Source organism: Hermetia illucens, chromosome 4 (assembly GCF_905115235.1).
Source record: "Hermetia illucens chromosome 4, iHerIll2.2.curated.20191125, whole genome shotgun sequence".
NCBI classification, from domain to species: Eukaryota; Metazoa; Arthropoda; class Insecta; order Diptera; family Stratiomyidae; genus Hermetia; species Hermetia illucens.
The window spans coordinates 23058975-23080759 of record NC_051852.1 but is presented as its reverse complement, the minus strand read 5'-3'; the positions used below and the strand labels follow the sequence as shown (position 1 = coordinate 23080759).

General features: G+C 42.2%; 1 protein-coding gene across 1 annotated transcript in view; it reads right to left on the bottom strand.

Annotated features, from left to right (window-relative positions):
• Positions 1–353: 353 nt before the first annotated feature.
• The window catches only part of LOC119655457 (protein pygopus-like), a 67574-nt gene continuing 46142 nt past the window's right edge, over positions 354–21785 (bottom strand). The window contains exons 3-4 of the mRNA XM_038061358.1: positions 2164–3231; positions 354–2111 (exon numbers count right to left, since the gene is read on the bottom strand). Coding sequence (XP_037917286.1) covers positions 1032–2111; positions 2164–3231 — 2148 coding nt within the window. The 3' untranslated portion in view covers positions 354–1031. The remainder of the gene's footprint in view (positions 2112–2163; positions 3232–21785) is intronic.

Sequence of the window (21785 nt, the reverse complement as noted above, 5' to 3'; positions counted from 1 at the left end):
ATGCATTACATGCCACTGCATAAAAACGTGAGACTTCATCTTCTCAACTTGACTCCGAACAAGCAAAGAACCACTTTCTATGTCGTGATTTATGCATGTCACAAAGCGCAGCATACCTTCCAGCAAACATGCAGCTAATACCGATGTGCATGCTCCAAAGGTTATCATATAAAACTATGGCACCTGGAAAAAGAAAATTGCATTGGCATGCCGCCCGGTGAATGCAGCACCCATACATAAACTCATCACCACAGCAACAATCTATCAGACACCTCTCCAGACTTGCATCGTAAAACTCATCCAGTTTTCAGATGGCCCCAAGACGGAGGCCACAAGACGACTACGCCAAGAAGAGAAATCTTTTCATTGCATTAATAAATAATTTATTTATTCTTCCATTACGTTTTCCTTTCGCAACACAATTACTTTATCTTCTGGAGTAACTATAGATACAGATACAGTGCAATATACATACGTATACAAAAAACAACAATAATACACAGTCAGACACTAGAGTAAAACGTGCTACCGGAAGAAAACTAGCGGGTCAGCTACTTAGAAAAGATACTGAAGTTATCTAGAGGGCGGTTTTCGGCCCTTTCTACAAGTTTCTGTGGATTGCCTCACTCAATTGTACTCATTCGCTCGCTATGGCAACACTGGATTGATAGTGATTAGTGTGAGGACACACGTTAAACGCAAGCTTCAACTGATATTTAATAATTAGGTTACTTTAAGAATAAAATATTAATAATAATTTGAAATAATTTAAGATCTTAAAAATTGCGTAAAGCTATGAATACATAGATACTAAATATGGACCGGCGGAGTCGAGACTGCAGTCGGTTTAGTGGTATTGGGGTAACTGAATCCTTCGATCGGATGCTGTGAAGCAAATGGTCTAAGCAATCTAATCCTCTCTCCACAATCTTAACTACCAACTGAACTGCAAATCTCAGAAGTCCTGGCCCATAAATACTAGATACAAACACAGCAGGCATACAAGGCACCATCCAAAACTCCTGGGCTGCCTACTTGTGACTTTCATTGGATTCCTCTAAAACCTTCTTGCCCTCCGGACTGTTCAAGAAATCGTTCACGTCCTTATGGTCAACTCTGGACTCAGCTCCTTCTGTGTGGTGTGGAGCGTTTGGTTGCTCTATGGCTGAGAGGATTGACTGAAGAAGGCCTTCGGAGAGAATCTGCTCATGATTTGCCTGTTCGCCGTTGGTTTGGCTTCCAACGGGATTTGTTGACTGGAATTGAAGTTGGTAGGATCCTAGTTTTCCTTGCACTGGAATTTGCACGCTATGTGATTTTTGAGCCGAAACTACATTCAGATCGCCTAGTCCAGGGAGTTCATCTGGCTTCACTTCATTTGAGATTTGTAACGATTGGGCAGCTGATTGTGCTCCTGCATGTGCGACTGCTACACTGCTTTGTTTTGACTCGAAACCGATGACATCGTGGGGATTACCAGCTGGAGGTGGTCCGTAGCTATCGCTTATTCCGCCTGTGATATATTCGGCTGAAACCGTTGCTCCACCCTGGTCAAATCCAGATGAGGCATGATTGTAACCTGTCACTTGATTTGTGATGATATCCAAACCTCCTCCTCCTTGTAGGTTGGGTCCATGTCCGCAGTCCTGAGCTTGGTTAAATCTTGGTTCCTGTAGAGTTGGCAAAGCCTGAGTGAAAGCTACATTTTCACTTGCATGTGATTCATAGTGTTGTTGATGATGCTGATGGTGATGTGATTCAACGGTTGGTGGTGGAATATACGTTGGTGGTTCATGCAATGGTTTTACTCCATAAGCGTCTAGGTGCTGAACAGATGCCCCGATTGATTCCAGAAGCCCTTGTGGAACGGGTGGACTAAACGGTACTGGGCGTTTGGGGGGTGATCCTCCACCATTCCATGGTTTAAGATTTCCAGTCACTGATCCGTAGTTGATTGCCAATCCTGCTGATGCTCCGCCACCTGATCCATGATAGGCACCACCTGGAGGAACGCCATAGACACCACTTGGGGGAATCAGACCAATTTCATTACCACCATGTCCGCCACCAATGCCCCCTACTCCAAAGTCACCGGCTGATCCTTGAGAATACTAAAATAAAACAAAATTAAAATCGAATTTAATTAAAAAACGACGGATTTACCTCAACAGAGTGTGACTTATAAACATCAAGATTTCCTCCTCCTGAATGGAAATCAATTCCTCCGCCTACAGGAAGTTGTTGAGGTCCGCCAGCTCCTCCAGCATCTGAATGCAAAGCAACCGCAATCAACTGATCGTCACTCAATCCATTATAACCTGTTTGTCCTGCTCCATGACCAATTGGTCCAGGAATTGGTTTCCATCCGTCACATGAAACTGAATGACCTCCTGATCCTAAATGATTGGTATTGAAAATTTGAACTTGTTTCTCTGGCAGCTCCAAACCACCACCAAAGCCAGGTCCACCAAGTGGAACACCATAGGAAGTAGATGGTGGACCATAAACTGGAGCTGGTTTTACAATTGGTGCAGGTGGAGGTCCATAAGCTGGTGCTGGTTTTGGAATAGGTAGTGGAGGAGGTCCGTAGACTGGAGCGATGGGTTTCGGTGGACCGTACACTGGCGCGGGTGGGCCATAAACTGGTGCTGGAGGAATGAATGGTTTTGGTGGTGGACCATACACAGGAGCTGGTGGACCGTAGGTGTTCTTCAAATTAAATGGACGTTGAACTGGATGTGGTGGTCCATATTGCGGTTTTGGTACTCCAAAGTGCGATTTGAATTGATCGAACAAGGAAGACTTTCCGCCGAAGATCGAGTTGAAAAATCCACCTCCGCCGCCACCGCCGCCGTTAAAGTGTGGTTTCTTCAAGGGTACGCCATATTCAACATTGATTTTTGGTGGACCATATTTCAATACTGGAACTCCATATTCGCGATGGGGGATTGGTGGTGGTGGTCCATATTGTGGTTGTGGAATCTGTGGTGGGACTCCATATTCTTGATGTGGAATGTGTGGGAATGGTGGCGGAATATCAGGTGGTGGAGGCGGGTAATTGGCAATAGCTGGAGCACCGTAGACAGGGGCTGGAAGGCCTATAGAAACCTTTGGAGGTGGACCATATGAGTCGGCGATAGATGCTTCACGACGTTTTGCTTCCTTTTTGTTTATGACAGCATTGGTGGTTGCTAGAAGGGCGAAGAGTAATAGGCTCGTTCGTAGTATCATCTGAAATAGAAGAAGTGAATAGTTTAGATAGGTGATCAGTTTGGAGTGTGTTTCAAATTTACTTTAAATGTTAATTTGAGAGTAAAAAGCACAATAAAGGACGTGCTTGAAATGAAAATACTTTCTGGTAATGCCTTAGAAACAAGCGATAATTCAATGTTGAACGAATACTGTTAGGTTTGGAGACTCATTAAACACACCATCTGGGTTTTGACCAAGGACTATAAGTTTGAGACTTTGGTCAAATCTGATCAATTACATTGCGGCCCACTAGAAAAGGCATTCACATCGATGTCTAAGAAATCATCATTCGACAATCCCACAATTTCCGCTGCATCTAAGGTTTACATCTCCCAAACTTAAAACGGAGTATTTTAGAGGCCCAAGTATCTATTCCAGAAGGCTAGTCCACATATCCGATATAAGGTCAACAATTTCGGGTTGTACTGGGCTCATTTGGCATGCCTACTCCTCCGCAGGTTTGTTTTAAAAGGAACACTGGCCCTCTGAAACTGACTTTTTCGCCCCTTCTAGGCTCGTTATTCATCAGCTGGCACAGCGGTAAAATTTTTTTTGAACAGCGCCTGTTTGGTCTGTTTTGAGAGGCATGCCTCGGAGAAATTCAATCCGTCAGAGGATACGGTGATAATGATTACTAGACAGCATTTTGAGTAGAATGTCAAATACCAAGTGAAGAGTACCTCATTGTGTTGTCATCGGAACAAGCTTATCTTCATTGTATGCTGACGAGGATGACGGGACCTACCTGCCTTCAACTATTCGTCGAGTATGAAGGGTAAACGTGTTGTTTTAACCTCGAGTTTATATGTGGGCCAAGTAAGGTATTATACGTAGGGCGGTGGAAAAGTGCCGTATCCAGAACTTACATCGTCTAGACTAATTTCTAGGATGCTTTTGGGGGGTCAAGTCTTAACGTTTCTAAATCGGTGTTACATAAAACAGAAGTTAGTAAGTAGACTACCCTTAGCAGAAAGCTGAGAACCTACCATATGGAGAGTAAATACAGAGTCCCATGGACTGCTAAGTAGCCTCCCTTTGCAGTGCACTGGGCATGGCTACTAACATTGGGTTTCTTGGGTTTTTGATAGATAACAAATCGGACGATTAATACTAATTGCTGCCGCGACTATCCATTGGATCAGGGTCTCCCAGTGTCTAGGAGAACTTCATTCAAGGCCGTAATGGTAAACTGCAGTATACTGTAGGAGGCAATGTGGTCAACACTGATTTAACACAGGTACTCATTCATAGCTGAGTCGACTGTTATCCGACATCCAGTCATCATACAAACCTCTCTTTTACCAGTGAGATTTGAACCGCAATCTCCTGGTACAACAGCCTAGCGCTCTAACCACGGACGGAAGCGTAGTATTATGTTTTCCTCAAAGTTGCCGTGGCCTTGATGTGGTAGAGGTTTAGATAGGCTTGGGTTTCGGTTCTCTCTCTGTGGATAACAAAATGCCAATCCACTTAGTTGTTCTTCTTGAGGCTTCACTTTAATGTTGTTTGTGGATACGGGGGATGGTAAGGATTTGATTTTCCCCATGCTGTGCACTTGATGTGGTTGAGGTCTAGATAGACTTTGGTTTCAGCTCCCTCTCTGTGGATAACTCATCCTAGCTCCCAACAAAATGGCAATCCATTGAGTTGTCCCTCGTGAGACTTCACTCCAGTTTTTGGACGGGAAGCCAGCCGGTGAGTCCCTACTTTGTTGGTACGGGGATGTCAAGGATCCGGAGTCTGACCACCAATGGGAAAAGTTCATAGGAATGTGTCGTTTTCTTCCGTTGTGGTTTCTATGTACTTAGTATCTTTAAGTTACAATACAGACTCTGCGCAGGTAAAGGAACTTGATCATACAACTTTCGGGGAAACCGATAAAGCCTTTTCGTCCACCAATACCTATTTCTCTACTTAAAATCTTTCATAAAACACAAGAACGTATCATCACCATTGAAACATTATCTAGATTCAATTCAAATCCAGCTATTAGTCAAATTTCAGAAAACCGATATAACACCTGACTTAACACCCCTTATTCACTACATTGTGAATCATACAGTTTTGCTTGTTCAAAGTTCAGCTGGCTAGCATTAAACCGTTTTGTCCATCGCACCTTCAACCGCCAATAAAACCTGTACTATCAGAGCTACCAGGGCTTAGAAGGGCTTAAACTCAAGGAACTGATCCAAGCTTGGAGCGCTTCAAATACAATACCGCTAAAAATCCAAGACGACCAGAGCTTGATATGAATGAAAAAAGGAATCGAAAGCATGGTGAGACTGACTATTTCCTTACCCAGTTCTTAAATGGGCGTGGATGTATTCAGTCTTACCTGCACAAGATTGGAAAGGCTCGATCTCCAGATTGTGTGGTTTGCAATGAAGTTGTGGACGACGGACGGATTCATCAGCAACTCTGTTTCAACACAGGGGATCTCTCTCCAGATAACATTGTCGAGGAGATGCTGAGGTGTGCTGACAGGTAGAGCCGTGTTGCCCATTACGTTCAGGTCTTTCTCGTTGCAAAAAAGATAGAGGTCGACCGATAAAGGAGTCGGAAGAGGTTTCTTGAGCTGACAGTTCCCTTGCTCCTCTTCCCTCCTGTTGACGAAAAGAATTCCCTGATTTGAAGGTTCCACAAGGCGGGAGAGTTCGGGTACTAGCCCAAAGTAATGTGACCAACGGTTTCAGGCTAGCCCTCTCACGATGTGGAGGTGTTTAGTTGGTAGTCTGACGATGTACCGTTGCGGGAGTCCAATACTCTGTGCGGAAATACATTCACCTACTCTACCCCCTCCCTCCAAAAAATGAAATTTCGTACTGAAGAAGAGAACAACTGGTTCCCGAAATATCGTGCTTTTGGAAATGACAAAAAAATGAAATACCTTTTTGAATGGCATTCAAAATTAGAAATTTGGTCCCAGACGCAATGCATACATCACCGTTGAAGAATTTTCGGTCTTTGCTGGTCAGATAGGCAGAAGAAACCTTAAATTTTGATGCTTCCAAGCTATCATAGGATATGTCTACTAAGTGCGCTTTCCGCGCTGTTGATCAGCGATGTAGGGCAAGTTTTGACAGCTCATTGAAAGCGCTTTCTACTTTCATAAATATAACTGTTAGGACATACCTGATGCCTGATATTGAACTTCTAGATCTGGTATATAGGGTAAACTACAGTCTGCTCTAAACGTTCTGATAAGGACAATGCTAACTGCTCACAAATCGATATGATGCTGGAAATTCGAGTTCAACTAACTAGACTTCTCTATGCAGCTTCTCCCAGAATGTCTTATCATCGAAGGTAGGAGTAACTAACCTAATTATTCCTAGGACGGAAGACAAAAAGAGTTTAAGAGACCAAGCCTGGAGAAGCTTTGAGACCGATGTTGTCTCGAAAGGGAGGAATGTGATTAGATTTTAGCTCGTGTGAAGGGCGTTTAACGATTCATCTCAGAGGATATTATCAGTAAAGGCTGACTGCGTTGTTGCTGCTAAAAGTCGTCATCTACTATCAGGCGAGCCTATCGGTTACGCCTGAACAGTCCGCAGTTGACTGGTCACTGGAACATGAGTGGGATCCAACTGGTTTTGTCAGTTTGGACTGTTTAGGTAATCTGGTGATCCCGTCGGCCAGAAAGGAGTTGCGGAAAATCGGTACGTGTGTGCGTTAATGAACCTTTTCGACTGTCGCTACACAGGTCGCATCTTCATCGCTGGCAAACATATTTTATGAATGCTTAAACACAAAAATATGCCAAACTTGCTTTTCAATGATGTCAGTAGCACCGTCAAAATTTTGGTCAATGTCCAATGTGGCAATAACTGATCTGGCGGAGATGACAATTAACAGAGTAAATAGACAGAAAAAGGAGGACTTATTTGGTTGGCTGGTGTAATAAAACATGTCTACACTCAATGTCAGAGAATATTTTCCGATATGATCCGCGAGTATACTACAATAATGCATCCCATTTCCTGGTGGCAGGTTTCTTTGTGCGAGGGACCGGGTTCACTGAAGTCACAACTCGGGGCTCTGCTAGACTCATCCACTTCCTTTAAAAAATGGGATTTCAACCATCTCTACCAGTCATCGGAGAATCTCATAGTCAATTAACCTATTGGGAAAGGGATAAAATCCGGCTCAATAGGTTACGGTGGGCGGGTCACTTAATCCGTATCCGTACACCTGGTCACGCTGCTCACAGACCAGTCGCGTCTAAGTAGACTCTTTTATGGATGAAACCCTCTTTAAGGATTTGTGTAAAATAAAACCTTATTAAAATGGATTCACTGTTTGTCTGTCACACGGACTTTTCTCCAAAACGGCTAAACCGATCCGATTGGAGAACATATGGGAACTATGAAATTCCATGCATACAGTGAGTGGCATAAATTTAGGTGGAATTTAAAGGAGGTGCTCCACATACATGTAAAAGGGGAACTTAAAAAAAATTTCACGAGATATAGTCGTGTAAGGTCGCTGACAGAACTGAGCGATTTAAATATCTCGAGTCAATGCTATCAGCCAAGTTAATAATTGTGTGTTTATGTATTTTGAAAATTTATTGCCCGACCACATTAAGTTCGCCTAGCAACCATAAAATTTAGTGATAATATGGGCCATTTTTTTGGAAAGTTTGGTAGAAACCTTACCACAGTAAGAAGGCTTTAATATATCAAAGTTGCCTCTTTTGAGCGAAGTTATTGCAATTTAAGACATAAAATGTCAGTATCACATTGTCGCGAATAGTCGGACATACTCAATGCATATATGATACGGACTATCTACAAATAGAACCAACGTATGCGCAAGCACTATTCCATAAAAATTTCACAAAATCTTTCATAACTGAAGCGTCAACCTTCCGGTTTTCGACTTAATTTGAAATTAATAAATAACAAATGGTAAAGTAAGGACTAATAGATCTGGAGATTCTTTCTAAAGTTGTAGCTCCAAAAAGCCTTCCTTCAAGTCCTAGTTCCAAAAACATCCCCCATTTACCTATAAATGTCCATATCCTCATACCATACCCTTCCGTGCACGAAATCTAATAAAACGCAGCTCATCCTGTAAAACTTTCTACACCATCAACTTCGATTTCCCCACCCCTTTCCATTGTGCTTGTCGGTCCATGTAAACCTAATAAATATCCGATTGTATGCGAAGGTACAAATGAAAATGATCATAATACATTCATTTGTATTCAGAAGGAAATCAAATTTAATACACGAACACATATTGGGTGTTCATGATAATATCCAAGTGTTTTATGTGTAAACGCCTACAAAAATGAACCGAAATCTAACCGTTGTTGTCAGTACATATGAGAAGCCTGGAAAAGATATTAACACGGACAATGGCAAAAAGGAAGACATCCAACGAGATATTATGACGATTCACTGCAGAGCGTTTTAATATTAAAAAGGATTTAAGCCTACCCTGGAAAGGTTTAATCTACCGGGGTAGCATCCTTCGGTGGGTACGTTCGTGTTTTTGGGGAGAAGAAAGATATGACTCTGGGTAAAGAAAAATTTGTGGATCCTTCAAGATGATCGCAATTTCGTATTAATAGCATTTGAATCGATTGCGGGTTGGATGCTCGATATGTGTTGATGGAATTTGTTAATATTGAGTATCCTTTTGAAATATGATATGCCAGGCTGGATGGAACTTATCTCCCCAGACCATGACAAGCAGATCAAAATGATGGTTAGATGATGCTTCTATCCTTCATGGTTAGAAATCTTATTAGATGCTAAGCTCAGTTCGATACTTGGTGATTTATCCAAGCCCCAATAACACTAAATCACTTATCCGATTCAGTGTTGGCAAAATATCTTTTTTAGCGACTGAGAGTTATCAGTCATCCCCTTTAATTATTGTTTGACCTCTGGGTGGTAAGGGCATGTGATTGTGCAAAAATCTACTATCAAATGTAAGGCGAAATGAGGATGAAGACAGTTAATTTTGATTGAAAATTGCCGTCCAATGAAATCAAGATGTTTGTGGATAATTTCAACCCCAAGCATAGTGAGAACAGACACCTAGGGGAAAAGCAAAACTGTGATTTAAGCATAATCGGTTTAATATGAAGTCAACATCGTAATATTCATTAAAGAACCTGGGCACTTGTATACGGCACAAACTTCAGCCAAGTGGACCATGCTGTAGTCGAAAAAGGGTAGCGTTTAGTACCGTATGTGTTAGGCCTTCATATGTTCACTACCTTATCAGGACGAAGAGAGCCTGCAAAAGAATGTCATAAGAGTAGCTGGAAAAAGCTTTTGTTGAGATGAGAAAGGAGGTGTAATCAGAGATATTAAGACAAGATCAATCCAAAAGTGGAGCTAATTCTGTCGTTGGAGGAACCACCCCAACATCTTCAGCAGCTGATTTAATTTTCATAGCGCCTCCAATGATATGCAAATCAGAAGCATCTGATCTTCCGAATGGTATTTTTATTTAATAAAGGTTTATTAACAACTTCAACAAGATGACGTCCGTTTCGGCAGCGACATTCTTCTGACTGAGCGGAGAAATGAATCAGCACATTCTGGAAGGCTTCTCTGGTTACATTCCCTTCGGTTTCTCGGGCTTAGTTAACGAATCCTCTAGAAATAAGAAGCTGGGTGTATTGGTCATTATCGGGGATCACTTTATTAGGCTTGAATTGAGCATATATATACCAGAAGGTGCATGAAGCACTTGAGGTAACTTTAATAATCATTGCATAATTTTAGTTGACGAAACCACTCATCCCCCATTTAAATTCAATTTATGGGTCTTATTAGCCTCCAAAAAGACAGTGGGGAAAAATCTGCTATAATTTCTTCCACTAGTTTCCCTATTTTGTTAAAAGAGTATGTAAGTGGCCGCAGGCTCGCTTGAAGAATCCTTATTCATCCATAGAATTTGCTTTGAAAGACCAAAAATTCGGGCTATATTTACCAGTTCGCTTCTTTCGCTTCATTATACCATGGAGTCTGTTACTTTGCTGTTATTGACCTTTTCATAAATTTCCAGTAGGAACCTCTCCCTTCCAAGGCTTGAAATACTTCAAAATCCTAACCCAGTTTTTAATCATACAGACGTATAGTACGTCCCTTGTTTATTCCGATTAATTGGAAAATGAGAGCGAAAGAAAGGACTATCGTCTTGAGAAGCACTTTAGCAGTTTATCAATGATGCAGGGATACTAATCGCTCCATTGCTTAATTCTAGCGTGTCAGGAATATGACTGACTGTATCCGCAGCGCCATTCATAATCTCAATGCAATTTCCACGCTTTGCAAAACCACTTTTTCTGCCCATGACATATATATTCGCCGAAAGTGTTGGAAAGAAGAGCTGCAAACTCACACGTGACAATCCTTATTTCTGACAACTTTTTAGTTGGTGATTGACAGCTTTTATTATCTTGGTCGGGAAGTTTGCTTTTCGATGGTTGGTCCTTTCCTTAGAGACTCCGGTATACTGTATCTGCTGCTAAACTTCATTTCTGCCCTACTCCCCGAGCTGAGGGTAGGCTGAGGCGTTTACTCCTCGAAGTTTTTTATGCCCCAGGTGGTTGTGTTTCCTTCGCGAGATCTTGGGTAGTCCAGTAATGCGTGAAACACTATTTAAAGTTTCCAGCTTGGATTTTCATTATTAGCCCCCTTAGTATACCAATATATCCATGCGAACCTTCTCGGAGCTCCCAGTTTTGTAAGATTCTCACATATACGGCTTTACTGATATCAAGTACATGTTCTGATTCCATAAAAGGTGTTTGGAGGCCGTTTCCAGCAAGCTCATCTACTCTCTGATATCCTATGCTGTTCATTCTAACGTTAACACTTCCTGCTTAGATTCTTCCTTTCACAAAATATTGTAATGCTGATCTAAGGGTTGTGGAATGTCATTTGTCGTATTCACCTATCCCACCCTTGTTCCGACTTCTGCATTTGGTTCAGCTGTGCACCACAGCATGTGATTCCTTGGGTGGTTATCACTAAAATAATTCCATTTCTCCCGAAGCATTGTGATCTCAACTTTCGGATGTAAGTAATATATGATTTTCCTAAGGTTACTGCATATCTCCAACATTAGATTTGTGATTATGTTAGAAACTCTGGTATGCCTATATACCACAGGTACCCACATTCTATTCAGTCTATAAATTGAAAGCCTCGCTCTTCTTTTATTACGAGGTCGAAGGGTGGATATGTTCTTCACCGCACCAGTGACGCTTACTTCGGCACAACACTTGGCTTGCATACTAGTGATCCATACCAGCTTCAATTCCTACATCTCACTTAGGTTGCTTTTGGTGAAAAGTGCCTGCTTGGCTTTATTGATTTTGTGCTCAAAATATTTCTTCCAATTTAGTTTCATATACCGAATCACTTCCAGATATTTTGCAAGCGATGCTAATGCTATCAGATTAAAAAAAAAGTTGAGCTACGGTTATGTCATCATGCTCATCAGACGCTGCCTCACCTCTGCCCTGGGAGTAACGACACCGAATGTGGCGACTGGTGGCAATCGCTCCATTTTTCGTATGTTAAAACCTAAACTGGGCCGAAGTCAACCATTACCCTGTTGCCGGGCTAGCCAGAGTGAATCCGTCGTTGCCAGCCGTTCCACCCCTAGATTGGAACGAACAGTCGGAACCTGTGGGAGCGAGGCGGTAAACGCACAAGTGGTTTCCACCAATAGACGTCGAACTGGACAAAACAAGTATCAGCCAAAGTACTCTTGCCTCAAACCCGTCGACATGATGGGTTTCCCGGGAAAGAAGACGGACAGGAATGGCCGCTGGGCACGGTAAACAAAGAAGTAGAAGTCTACTGAGGTCCTGCTCAAGGTAATCACAAGCCCACCTCATAGAGAAACCTGTAGGAATACCAGGCGATCGTGTTTCTCCTGTTTACTTGCATCGACACAGTCTCAATGAGAGTATTCTTCAGTTTCATTATCATAACACTTAATGTTGGGCAAGTGATAAGCCTAGAAGGGCGGAACAGCACGAATACGAACATAAATATCAAAGACAATAGGGATTTGAATCCGAGGTGACAAGAGTGAGAGGCTAGCACTCAACTATCAAGACCACTGCAATCGTCACCCCTGCGATTTTTAAGGAATGTGTTAAAAAACGTTTGGAAAACCAGCAGAAGGCAAAACCGCCGAAAAGAAAGAGTTGCACCAGATGACCAGCCAGCTTTCTGCCTTATGATCACATACGTCACGACTACCTGGCATGTGTCCCATCCTAACGTATTGTGTGGTTGTCGTCACTGAGCAGGAACTACAGCCTAGATGGTGAATTCAAAATACTATGTGAGCAAGGGCTATTGGCGCTCTGCAGTCCAGCCCCTTAGTACACTTCTACATTTTCTCCACCCAGATTACGTGAGGCAACAAGCCCTATAGACCATACAAAAATCCGAGTATTCATGCTTCTGACTAGACTCAAGGATGCAGGGAGCCCCAAGTCCGCATCATTTTAATGACAGACCGAAATCGTCAGTCAACTTTTTTGAAAAACTTGTCTAACCTAAAAAGAGGGATCCGTGAACCCGAAGAGAAGAGCGGATGCGGGTTTAAGACTCCCTGTTGAAGCAGTTCGTGAAAGCGTGAGTTCATTCTGAGCATTTTTTTAGTCAACCCCATGAAATTGGCCTTATTAGGTGTTGGTGTTATATTCTTCAGTTCACACCACTATTTTATTGGATTCAGATCTTATTGTCCCAGCTCTGAGAGTATTTGCAAAAAATTTCCAAATATTATTAAGTTGGTGCCTTCAGCATACCGTTCAGCATGATATCCCCTCCCCCTACCGCTGTTCAGTAAGACTAGCAGATTAGATCCCCGTCCCGGTAAATATTCCTTGCATATGATGGTGTACAGAGTCCTGCTTTAATATAGCTGCACTGAGCGAAGGTACCTTCAAAAAACGATTGTGGAAATATATATACCCTGTATTCCGGGGGTTGCCTCCTGCAGCCATTAGGACTACGGTAACAATGTTCTAAGTCTGCATTTTACGATACTAAAACTGTCTTCAAATCTACAATCTTAAATAGATTTCATGGTAACCCACTGGCACATGTCTGATGAGTTAGTTGACTGAGGAGATACAATTGTGAATGAAGTTAGCTGGGTGTGGACACAGTTCTCCTCTGGGTTGATATTTTTCGACTACACTGGCAAATAACTTTCCCGATGCAGAACTGTAGCTGACTCCTTGAAGTGGCTCACACTGAACTTGGGAAACTAAAGCTCATCACCTGTGGAAGTAGATAAGGATGCAATATCCAACTGAATGTATGAAATCTTTTAAAGGATAGTGACTTTCGAGGTTGATACCTGGACGTAATTGCCAAATATCTAAAAGCAGTAAATTCTACTATTAACCATAATGACGTTTCGGTAGTGTTTACCCTCGACCAATGAGCAGAAAATCGCAAGCATCACAGTAACGAGAATTAGGTATCCCCCGTTTTTCTATCTCCAGTAAGACTTTAATGAAATTCGCTTGAGTTCCCTATTGCAAGTCATATCCTTTTCTGCATCCTTTATGGATGCACGACATCCTAAGATTGCTCCATTTGTCGATTTTAAAACTAAAATGTCTTGAATGCTTCATCAACATCATCAGCCTGATAAAGATACCGTGTTGAGGTTTTATCCGGAAAACTCTTCAAAGTGAAATGAAATAATGCCGCACCATGTGGATTTCTTCCAGGACTCTAGCATCCTACCTCTTTAAATCGAGACTGTTCAGCACTTGCAACCATCATTGTCTCGAAACTGGGTAAAATAAGTAGCCTTGAAGCACTGAAGGTTCTTCGAAAGAAGGACTCGTCAATTTTGATAATTTTGGTGCTTTTATGATATTCAAACTCTATACTGTCGAAGGGAGGGGTCGTTTCTTCTTGCAGAGCAGAGTTGATGGATTTCAATTTTCATGTCTGTAAACTACGGGTCTAAAATTTGAAGTTTGTGTTGAAGCTCCTGCGGGTTTAACGCTTGTACCTGCCGTTTAGGTATAATTTTGTGATCTACGGATTGATTTGGAGACCACAATCAGAGCCCTGACATGCTGGTACAGCGGTGCTGGTTTATAATGTGTACAGGCTTAGCATTCATTCCACTGGAATCGAGACCTATATAACACCTGTGCCTCGCCCGGGAAAAACCGCGAATAACTGGGCCAAGAGCACATCCCCTAAGAATTCTCCTGGAATGTATACTCTCAGAGGGCTATCCCGTTTCCCTTCAGATAACAAACGGTGAGGTTTCGTCGCAAAAACCATTTCAAATAAGTCCTTTGCAAAGTCGGAGCTGATCGCTCCCTGGAGTATGTGGGGACGGCACTCCCGACGACGCGACTGGCAAATTCTCAGGGTAGAGTTCCTGCTGGCATGTTGGAGATCAATTGGTAAAAGTTGACGTTGTCAAACTCTAGTGCTTATCAGGATTAGTAGTCGAATACTTCCAACCATGCATTCGCTGTGGAAACTACCTCAGCTCTGACGGAGACCATTATAACATTTCTATGCAAGATCAGTATCAGAAGTTGGTCAGTGACTACATTTCATAATTCAAATACAAGAAGAACTATTCAAAATCCGAAAAAATTAGATAGAAGGCCATTGACCAACTCTAGATTTGAAAGGCATCACCATTCAACCTTTCCCGATAGGACTGGTCAACCCACGACTTCTGCATTATACAACGCATCGTTAATACTCCATTCAACCAAAAATGCAACTACCTCTTGCGACCAACTATCTACCAAAATCCTTTCTAAAACCTCATCGTCTGCATTCCAATCACCGCACTAGCAACTTTCCCACCATTTTCTTGCATCTTTCCCATCGACGAAATCTTTCTCAATTACGCAGATAACATACCTTTCCATTCCTCGAATAAATCTTGGCTAAGCGTTTTTTTGTACGGATTCACTTGGCAATATATCCAGCCCGGGAATCGTTAATATCCATTTAAATCTGATGAAATATGCAACGATTATTCGCATATAAAAGCACTCAAAGAGAATGCAACGCAATCGGATTGCAACTGGATGCAGACGTGGATAATCTGAGAACATTTTTGCAGTATTCAAATGGGACGACGACTCGTTGAAGAAACAAGTCAGGCCATTGCCTAACCCCATGTGGACGTTGTTCTTTCAAAGATGCTAATTAGCGATTCGTATCTGAAAATTAGATTGGGAAACCATACTGGAACATAATAGCAGGTTGGAGAAGTATTCAAGGTGCCTAATTGGGTATGAATGCAGTGGAGGTCGAAAATCAAGGCATTGACTTAATTTTTGCTTTAATTTGAATTTCTGGGAAGATTCCAACCAGTTTCAATTAACCTGAAGGCGTGCTGAGAATGGGGAATTTAAAACTAGAGTGGCAATGCCGAGAAATTAATGAATAGGTCTTTGAAAGGAATCACGCATAGTGTCTGCTTTGTGGACTGAAGGTCATGAGAGTGATATTACAACTCCAAGATGGATTTATTCACAAATTCTGTGAAAGCAAGAGGTGGGCGGAAAGGTAAAAGCTGAATGTTGAAAACTCATTCAAAGCGCTCAAATATTTGCCCTGAAGTTTAAACATATTAGGACGAAAGTTCATGCATTAGTAATACAGGATTCTCTTTGAGAATTATACACACATTCTTGCTATCCATAACTTGGAAGCACGTCACACCTCAGTTGACTGGTCTTGGAGCATTCATTCAGATGAGATATCTAAAGTTGAAGGCAGCCAGGTAAAGTGCTGCCCACGGTAAAGTTCGTAGGCGTCACTAAATATTGTTTCTAAATGAAGCTTTCCTCTCTCTAATGGGGTTCAGGTTGATTCACAATTCAAACTAGCTTCCGTTAACTCATATCCTTATCTATCCAAGATACTTTCAAATAAACAAAACACATTAAACTCTCCGAAAGTAATTGCCTCTTTTAATGATCCAGCCTCACCTTTACCTCCAAATACCAATTGACGGTCATAGCTTGTAACACGCAAAAACAATTATCATCAAATACCACACGTACAAGTGGCAAAGATTAACTCCATCATCTGCACTTAATCTCACTTAAAGACCCACTGTAGATGCATCTCAACAACAATTCAAAAGCTCTCCGACCTCGAATAACAACAAGAGTGAAAGTAATTTTCCCAAAGCGGAGAAAGACCCGGGGAGATGCAACTTGAAAAGGAAACGGCCGGTCCGCAAACAACCGAGCGACGTGCGTGCAAAGATACAAGATACAAGATACTTCATGGCTCCAAAGCCATCTGCCGCGATTGTGGTCAGCAATTTCAATGTCGCCGTGGAGCATTTACCACAAATTGTTTGGGTCCGATGGTCACCCGACGACCATTGCCGTGTGGAGTGCTCATATATCAATCCATTATTATCCACCTTTGATGTCACCTTCTTAAATGCTTTCTCGGAATTATCACACAATGTAATCTTGTTGCACATGATGAGGATGGGTAGAGTGCGTGCAAGTCTTGGACGTGGGTATTTAGGCAAGTATATATGCAATATCCGGTCTGTTGGTGAGCTGGAGATCCGCATTGCGTGAGATGTTAGGGGAGGAATGGCGGCGAAAAGATGGTCTCAGGTGGATGATGCGAACGGTGAGAAACCAGTGAAAGTGAATTAATGTACAAACAGGCGGATGGCGACAAGTTTGCTAATTTTGCGGTTCGAATTTTGATTTTTCGGTAATTTTAAATTTAATTGGATTTTTCATTGCCAAGAGCTGTGAGAGAGTCATGGTATTTTAAGGCAGCGCTTCCGTATGTATCTGGTTGAAAAAAAGTCTTTTCGTTTAATGTCATTGGTAACAACAATATCCGGGGAGAAGTTGATTAGTAGAGATCCTGCTTTTGAATCTAAGTGCACTCTGTGCTGATTCCGAGCAAGCTTTCCTGGTTATATCATAGTATCTCAAGCAAGCCTATAACCGTTAGGAGCATATTCTCTACTTCCAGAACTTTCAACTTTCCATCTGTTATTAAGTGTTCTACCCAAATGCTTCGACCTACGTTGGTGCCGGACACTGTCCCAGAACGTGTATAGAGGTTTCATCATACTCCACACAGAACCTGCAGGCAGTGTCCGTAGATATCCCTTGCTTCACTAAGCGATGGTTTAGCGTGCAGTGACCAGTGAGAATTCCCACTATGATTCGGAGGTTCTTCTTGGTGAGGTTTAAGCAATCCTTTGTGCGTTTCGGTTCGTATCCCTCAATAAGCATCCTGGACTGTTTCATTCCTGGTAGGCCCGCTCAATATAGTTCCCTCAAATGTTCCTCTTCATTTTTTAATGTCATAGCCATGAACCCGTTTCCGATTCTACAGAAGGGTTCTGGCCCAGGTAAAGGGATCCCTGCTCCCTTCGTGGCTAGTTCGTCCGCTGCCTCATTGCCTTCCAATTTAACATGTCCTGGAAACTACTCCATCCAGACCTTTTTGAACGAACCGAGTATATTCAGTCTCTCAAGGCATTCCCATGCCAGTTTAGAGCTCATCTGGTTGGACCTAAGTGCCTTGACTGCTCCTTGGCTCTCGGTGAGAATAGCAATGTTCTGCCCCCTGTAGTTCCTTTGGAGATTAAAGGAGGCACATCTGTCTATGGCGTATATTTCCGCCTAGAATATGATAGTGTACCTACCCATTGACTCCAAGTACATTCTCCGTGGACGAATGACCCTGGCACCTGCCAGTGTACCAAGTAATCAGTTCCTGATTTAAACCGTATGTCACACCCACTCTCTCCCAGTTTGCCTTGTTACTCCAACGTGTTTCAAAGTTCTTATCGAAGTAAAACTTCGTTGTGACGTTACCCCTTGATACCAATAATTCGAAGTAATGCCTAGAAAGAATATCAATCTTCCTTCGATTTAGGCAGCTCCCCGCCTCAATGATACTCCCAGCCACCCTGAAGATTGCCTTCCTTGCCTGCATCCCTATGTGCAGATGGAGAGGGGCTAATTCCGGAAGGAGCTCCAGAGATACGGTTGGGTTTGTCCTCATTGCTCCACTGATACAGCACGCAAGCCAGTCTTTGGAGTTCACGTAACTCCCTGGCTTGTGTGCTGAGTTCAGTTCTTTCTGCCCAGATTACCGCCTCAGAGGTAATCATTTGCCTTCCTATTGCAGTGTATATTCAGAGTAGTATCTTCGGGCTACAACCCGATTTTTTCCTGTTATGGACCTACAAGTCATCAGAGCCCTTGTAGCTTTCCAACAAGTGTTTCCGACATGCCTCTTCCAGAGTAATTTTTGGCCTAGCGTAATTTCCAAATATTTGAACTCTCTTTCTCGTTTGACCTCCATGTAATGTAACCTTATGCCTCGCAGGTGATCAAGCTTACGTTCCCTAGTGAATGGTACTATGGTGGTTTTGGCTGGATTGATCCGAAGTACCACCTTCCTGCACTAGTCACTAGTAACCCTTAGTACAGTTTGGATTCTATCACCTAGGGTATTTTCCTTACCCGTTTAAAATATGTTCTCACTCATATGAGTCGATGAAAGGATATACAGATGAAAGATGCTAAGTTAGGGCAGCACGCGGGGTTCTCCAAAATGTCCCACTTCCATGAGTTCAAAATAGTGTTGGTGGAGTTGGCTTTATACAATGGGCGTTATCATTCAACAAGTGCACTCCTTTCATAAATACTCACCTCCGTTTATTTTAAGTTTTAAATTAGTTGAGCAAGATCTGAGAATACCATGAGAAGAATTTTATCGAAATGATCCCTTTTTGGTTACAAAACATATTGGTCATGATTTTGTTTATACAAGATTGGGATCGTAAATCTTTTAGGAAGTAAGGGGCTGCTTTTTAAGGCTTCGTGTGAAACAAAACCTTATTAAATTCGATTGGATGTCTGTTTGTCCGTCTTTTTTTGTTTTTTTTAAGGAGGTGGAAATCTTAAAAGACTCTGCCGTGCCGACGTGGGATTTTTACCCAGTCAAATTACCCTCGACTCCCCCCTACCGCGTGGAACCACCTTTAGATATTACATCACGGGGCGGAGTTATCTTACTTTAGCAAGAGTTTCTTTCGTCTACCAGCGGAGTTCGTAACCGCGCCTTCTACATTTCTTCTGTTTTTCACAGTTTATCCTGGATTACTGCGACCATACAATTGATCGCAGCTCCATCTTCCTGGCAAGCAACCATTCTCCGAACAAAATTTTCCGGTGATAGCACTTCATCTAGAGTTTCCTCTAGGTTCCTCCTTTCTTCCACGAACCTAGGACATTGGAAGAATACGTGCGTTGGGTCCTCTGCGACGCCGTCGCAGTTTGGACAATTAAGTGATTTGTCCAATTTAAACCTGTACAGGTACTGACGGTATCGTCCATGGCCGGATCAACTTATAAGTCCAACGACCCTTTTCTGACTGATTCCAGCGCTGTTGCCATATGCTTATGAATCTCTCCCGTTCGGCTTTTTTCACCTGCGATAAGGGAGAGATGGATCTGGTGTTACAAATGTTCATCGTCTCGGTTCGTAGGATGTCAATCGGCATCATTCTCGAGATGACGAACGCTGCATCATCTGAGACGGTCCTGAAGACAGAACACACCCTGAAGACCATATTCAGTGTATGTGCATTGCCTGCAATATGCAGCGATTCCTCCCAAACTGAGACTGCATACAACAAGATAGAACTCTTCACTGTCCGTCTGTCTGTCCATCTACCTGTCACACCCGATATACTCGGAAACGACTGAACCAAATTTCACGGAAAAACCGTGTGGTCTCTGAATCCCTTTACATACAACAAGCTGCATAATTTTGCACTGGGTTTAAGGGGAAGGGCAATGTCCTAAACATGTGTAAATAAATTAAATTTTATTTTCACAGAATATGGTCGTGTGGGGTATAAAATGAAAGGGCTCAATTAGTGTTTTTCGAAACTGACGATATTTATGATACCGGGTCAAACATAGGTGAGTGAAGAAATCCAAACAAAGTTATAGAAGGTCAAATTTGTGTATCTAAAGTGGATTTATCGCACCCTATGACGTGTACCATCATAGGGGGTGAACTCATATGAACAGCTGAGTTGGAGTTTGAAAATGCGTATGTATATCAAGGAATATTTTGAATTGGAGGAATAAGCGAATGGTAAAACTTGAATATGGTATCTCTCACACAAGATGGACACAAAACGTTTATATTTGATGCGTCCAAGTTTATACCTGAAGCATCCAGCTTTCGGTATTGTAACTTATTTATTTGACGCTTCAGATGGACGTGCTTGTATATTCTCGCTTTTGTCGATTCAAACTGCCCATGCTAGTCGGGGGTATGACATTTTTATCCCAAGTTAGAACGATTGTTTTTAACTGTGATGCCAAGACTGTTTGCAGTCTGTCATCTAGTGTGTTTTCAACGTGTGGTTAACTTTGGTCAAGTCTATTGGTAGTACGCATGGATTTTCAGAAAGAGTGAAATATTATACACCTGGTTGATAATATCCTCTGATTGGGGCAGAGATCGTCAACGACACTTATAAACCGCGGCAATTTCTTCGCTGAGATATGCCTCAACCTCACTCCTGGTCTTCCTACGAAGTCTATACTCCTCCTCTACTGTTCTGCGTCATGTGTTTCTATGGTGACCAACTCAACGGTCACTTCTGGATTCGATTGCTTGGTGTTGTCAGTAATGAAATAATTGCCCATTCTTGAATTGTGGCCTATCCACTGTCACTTTCACCTTCTAATCAGAATGTCTGCCAATACCTGGTCCGTGTGCCAACGTAGTTCATCCTTCAGATTGTCCCTACGCGTCCTCCAATCAAGGCAGCATGAAGGATTTCACCTATTATGAGACAGAATCCTCGATAGAAAGGAACCTTGCTGAACTACGCTTTCTACTTGAAACTCCTCCGAACGAAATTTCGTATCCTGTAAGCGTAGTTTTTCAGGAAGGTTATGATGATCCGGCCCTATCGAGAGACTGTATTCGACGCACTACCAAACCCCCGTGCATAAATCATCCAAGAAGGATTCGGAAGTTCCTAAAAACTTCTGGCTGTCGCCAAGTTTGTTCGAAGATAATCAAGGAATCTCATAAAATTACTCTGAAGCTAACGTTAACATTGCAGTTCAATCTTTAATCTTTTAATTCCTTTCAAACCCATTATTCTAATCCTAAATAAAAACCCCTTATTGCTTTGTTGTGGTCAGAACCCCTGCCTCTATCTTAGGTAGCTAGGTAGAAATTTTAATTCGATCTGGGAGCATGAAAAGGAAAAGCTACTCCAATTCAGGAAATATGGAAATTTCCGAAAGAACAACACTGGAGGCCTATTTTATACTGACAAGTACGCACCCCAAAGAGGCACTGCAAAGATTGAAAAATTCCAAATTACCCTTACTCGGGAGCCTCTAGTGTCTGGAATATAAAAAATCCCTGGCAAAAGGCTTAAAAAATAAGCGATTGGTTTGACAGTATTTAAGCCATAGCTAGGCGCACTTCAGGGAGTAAGAA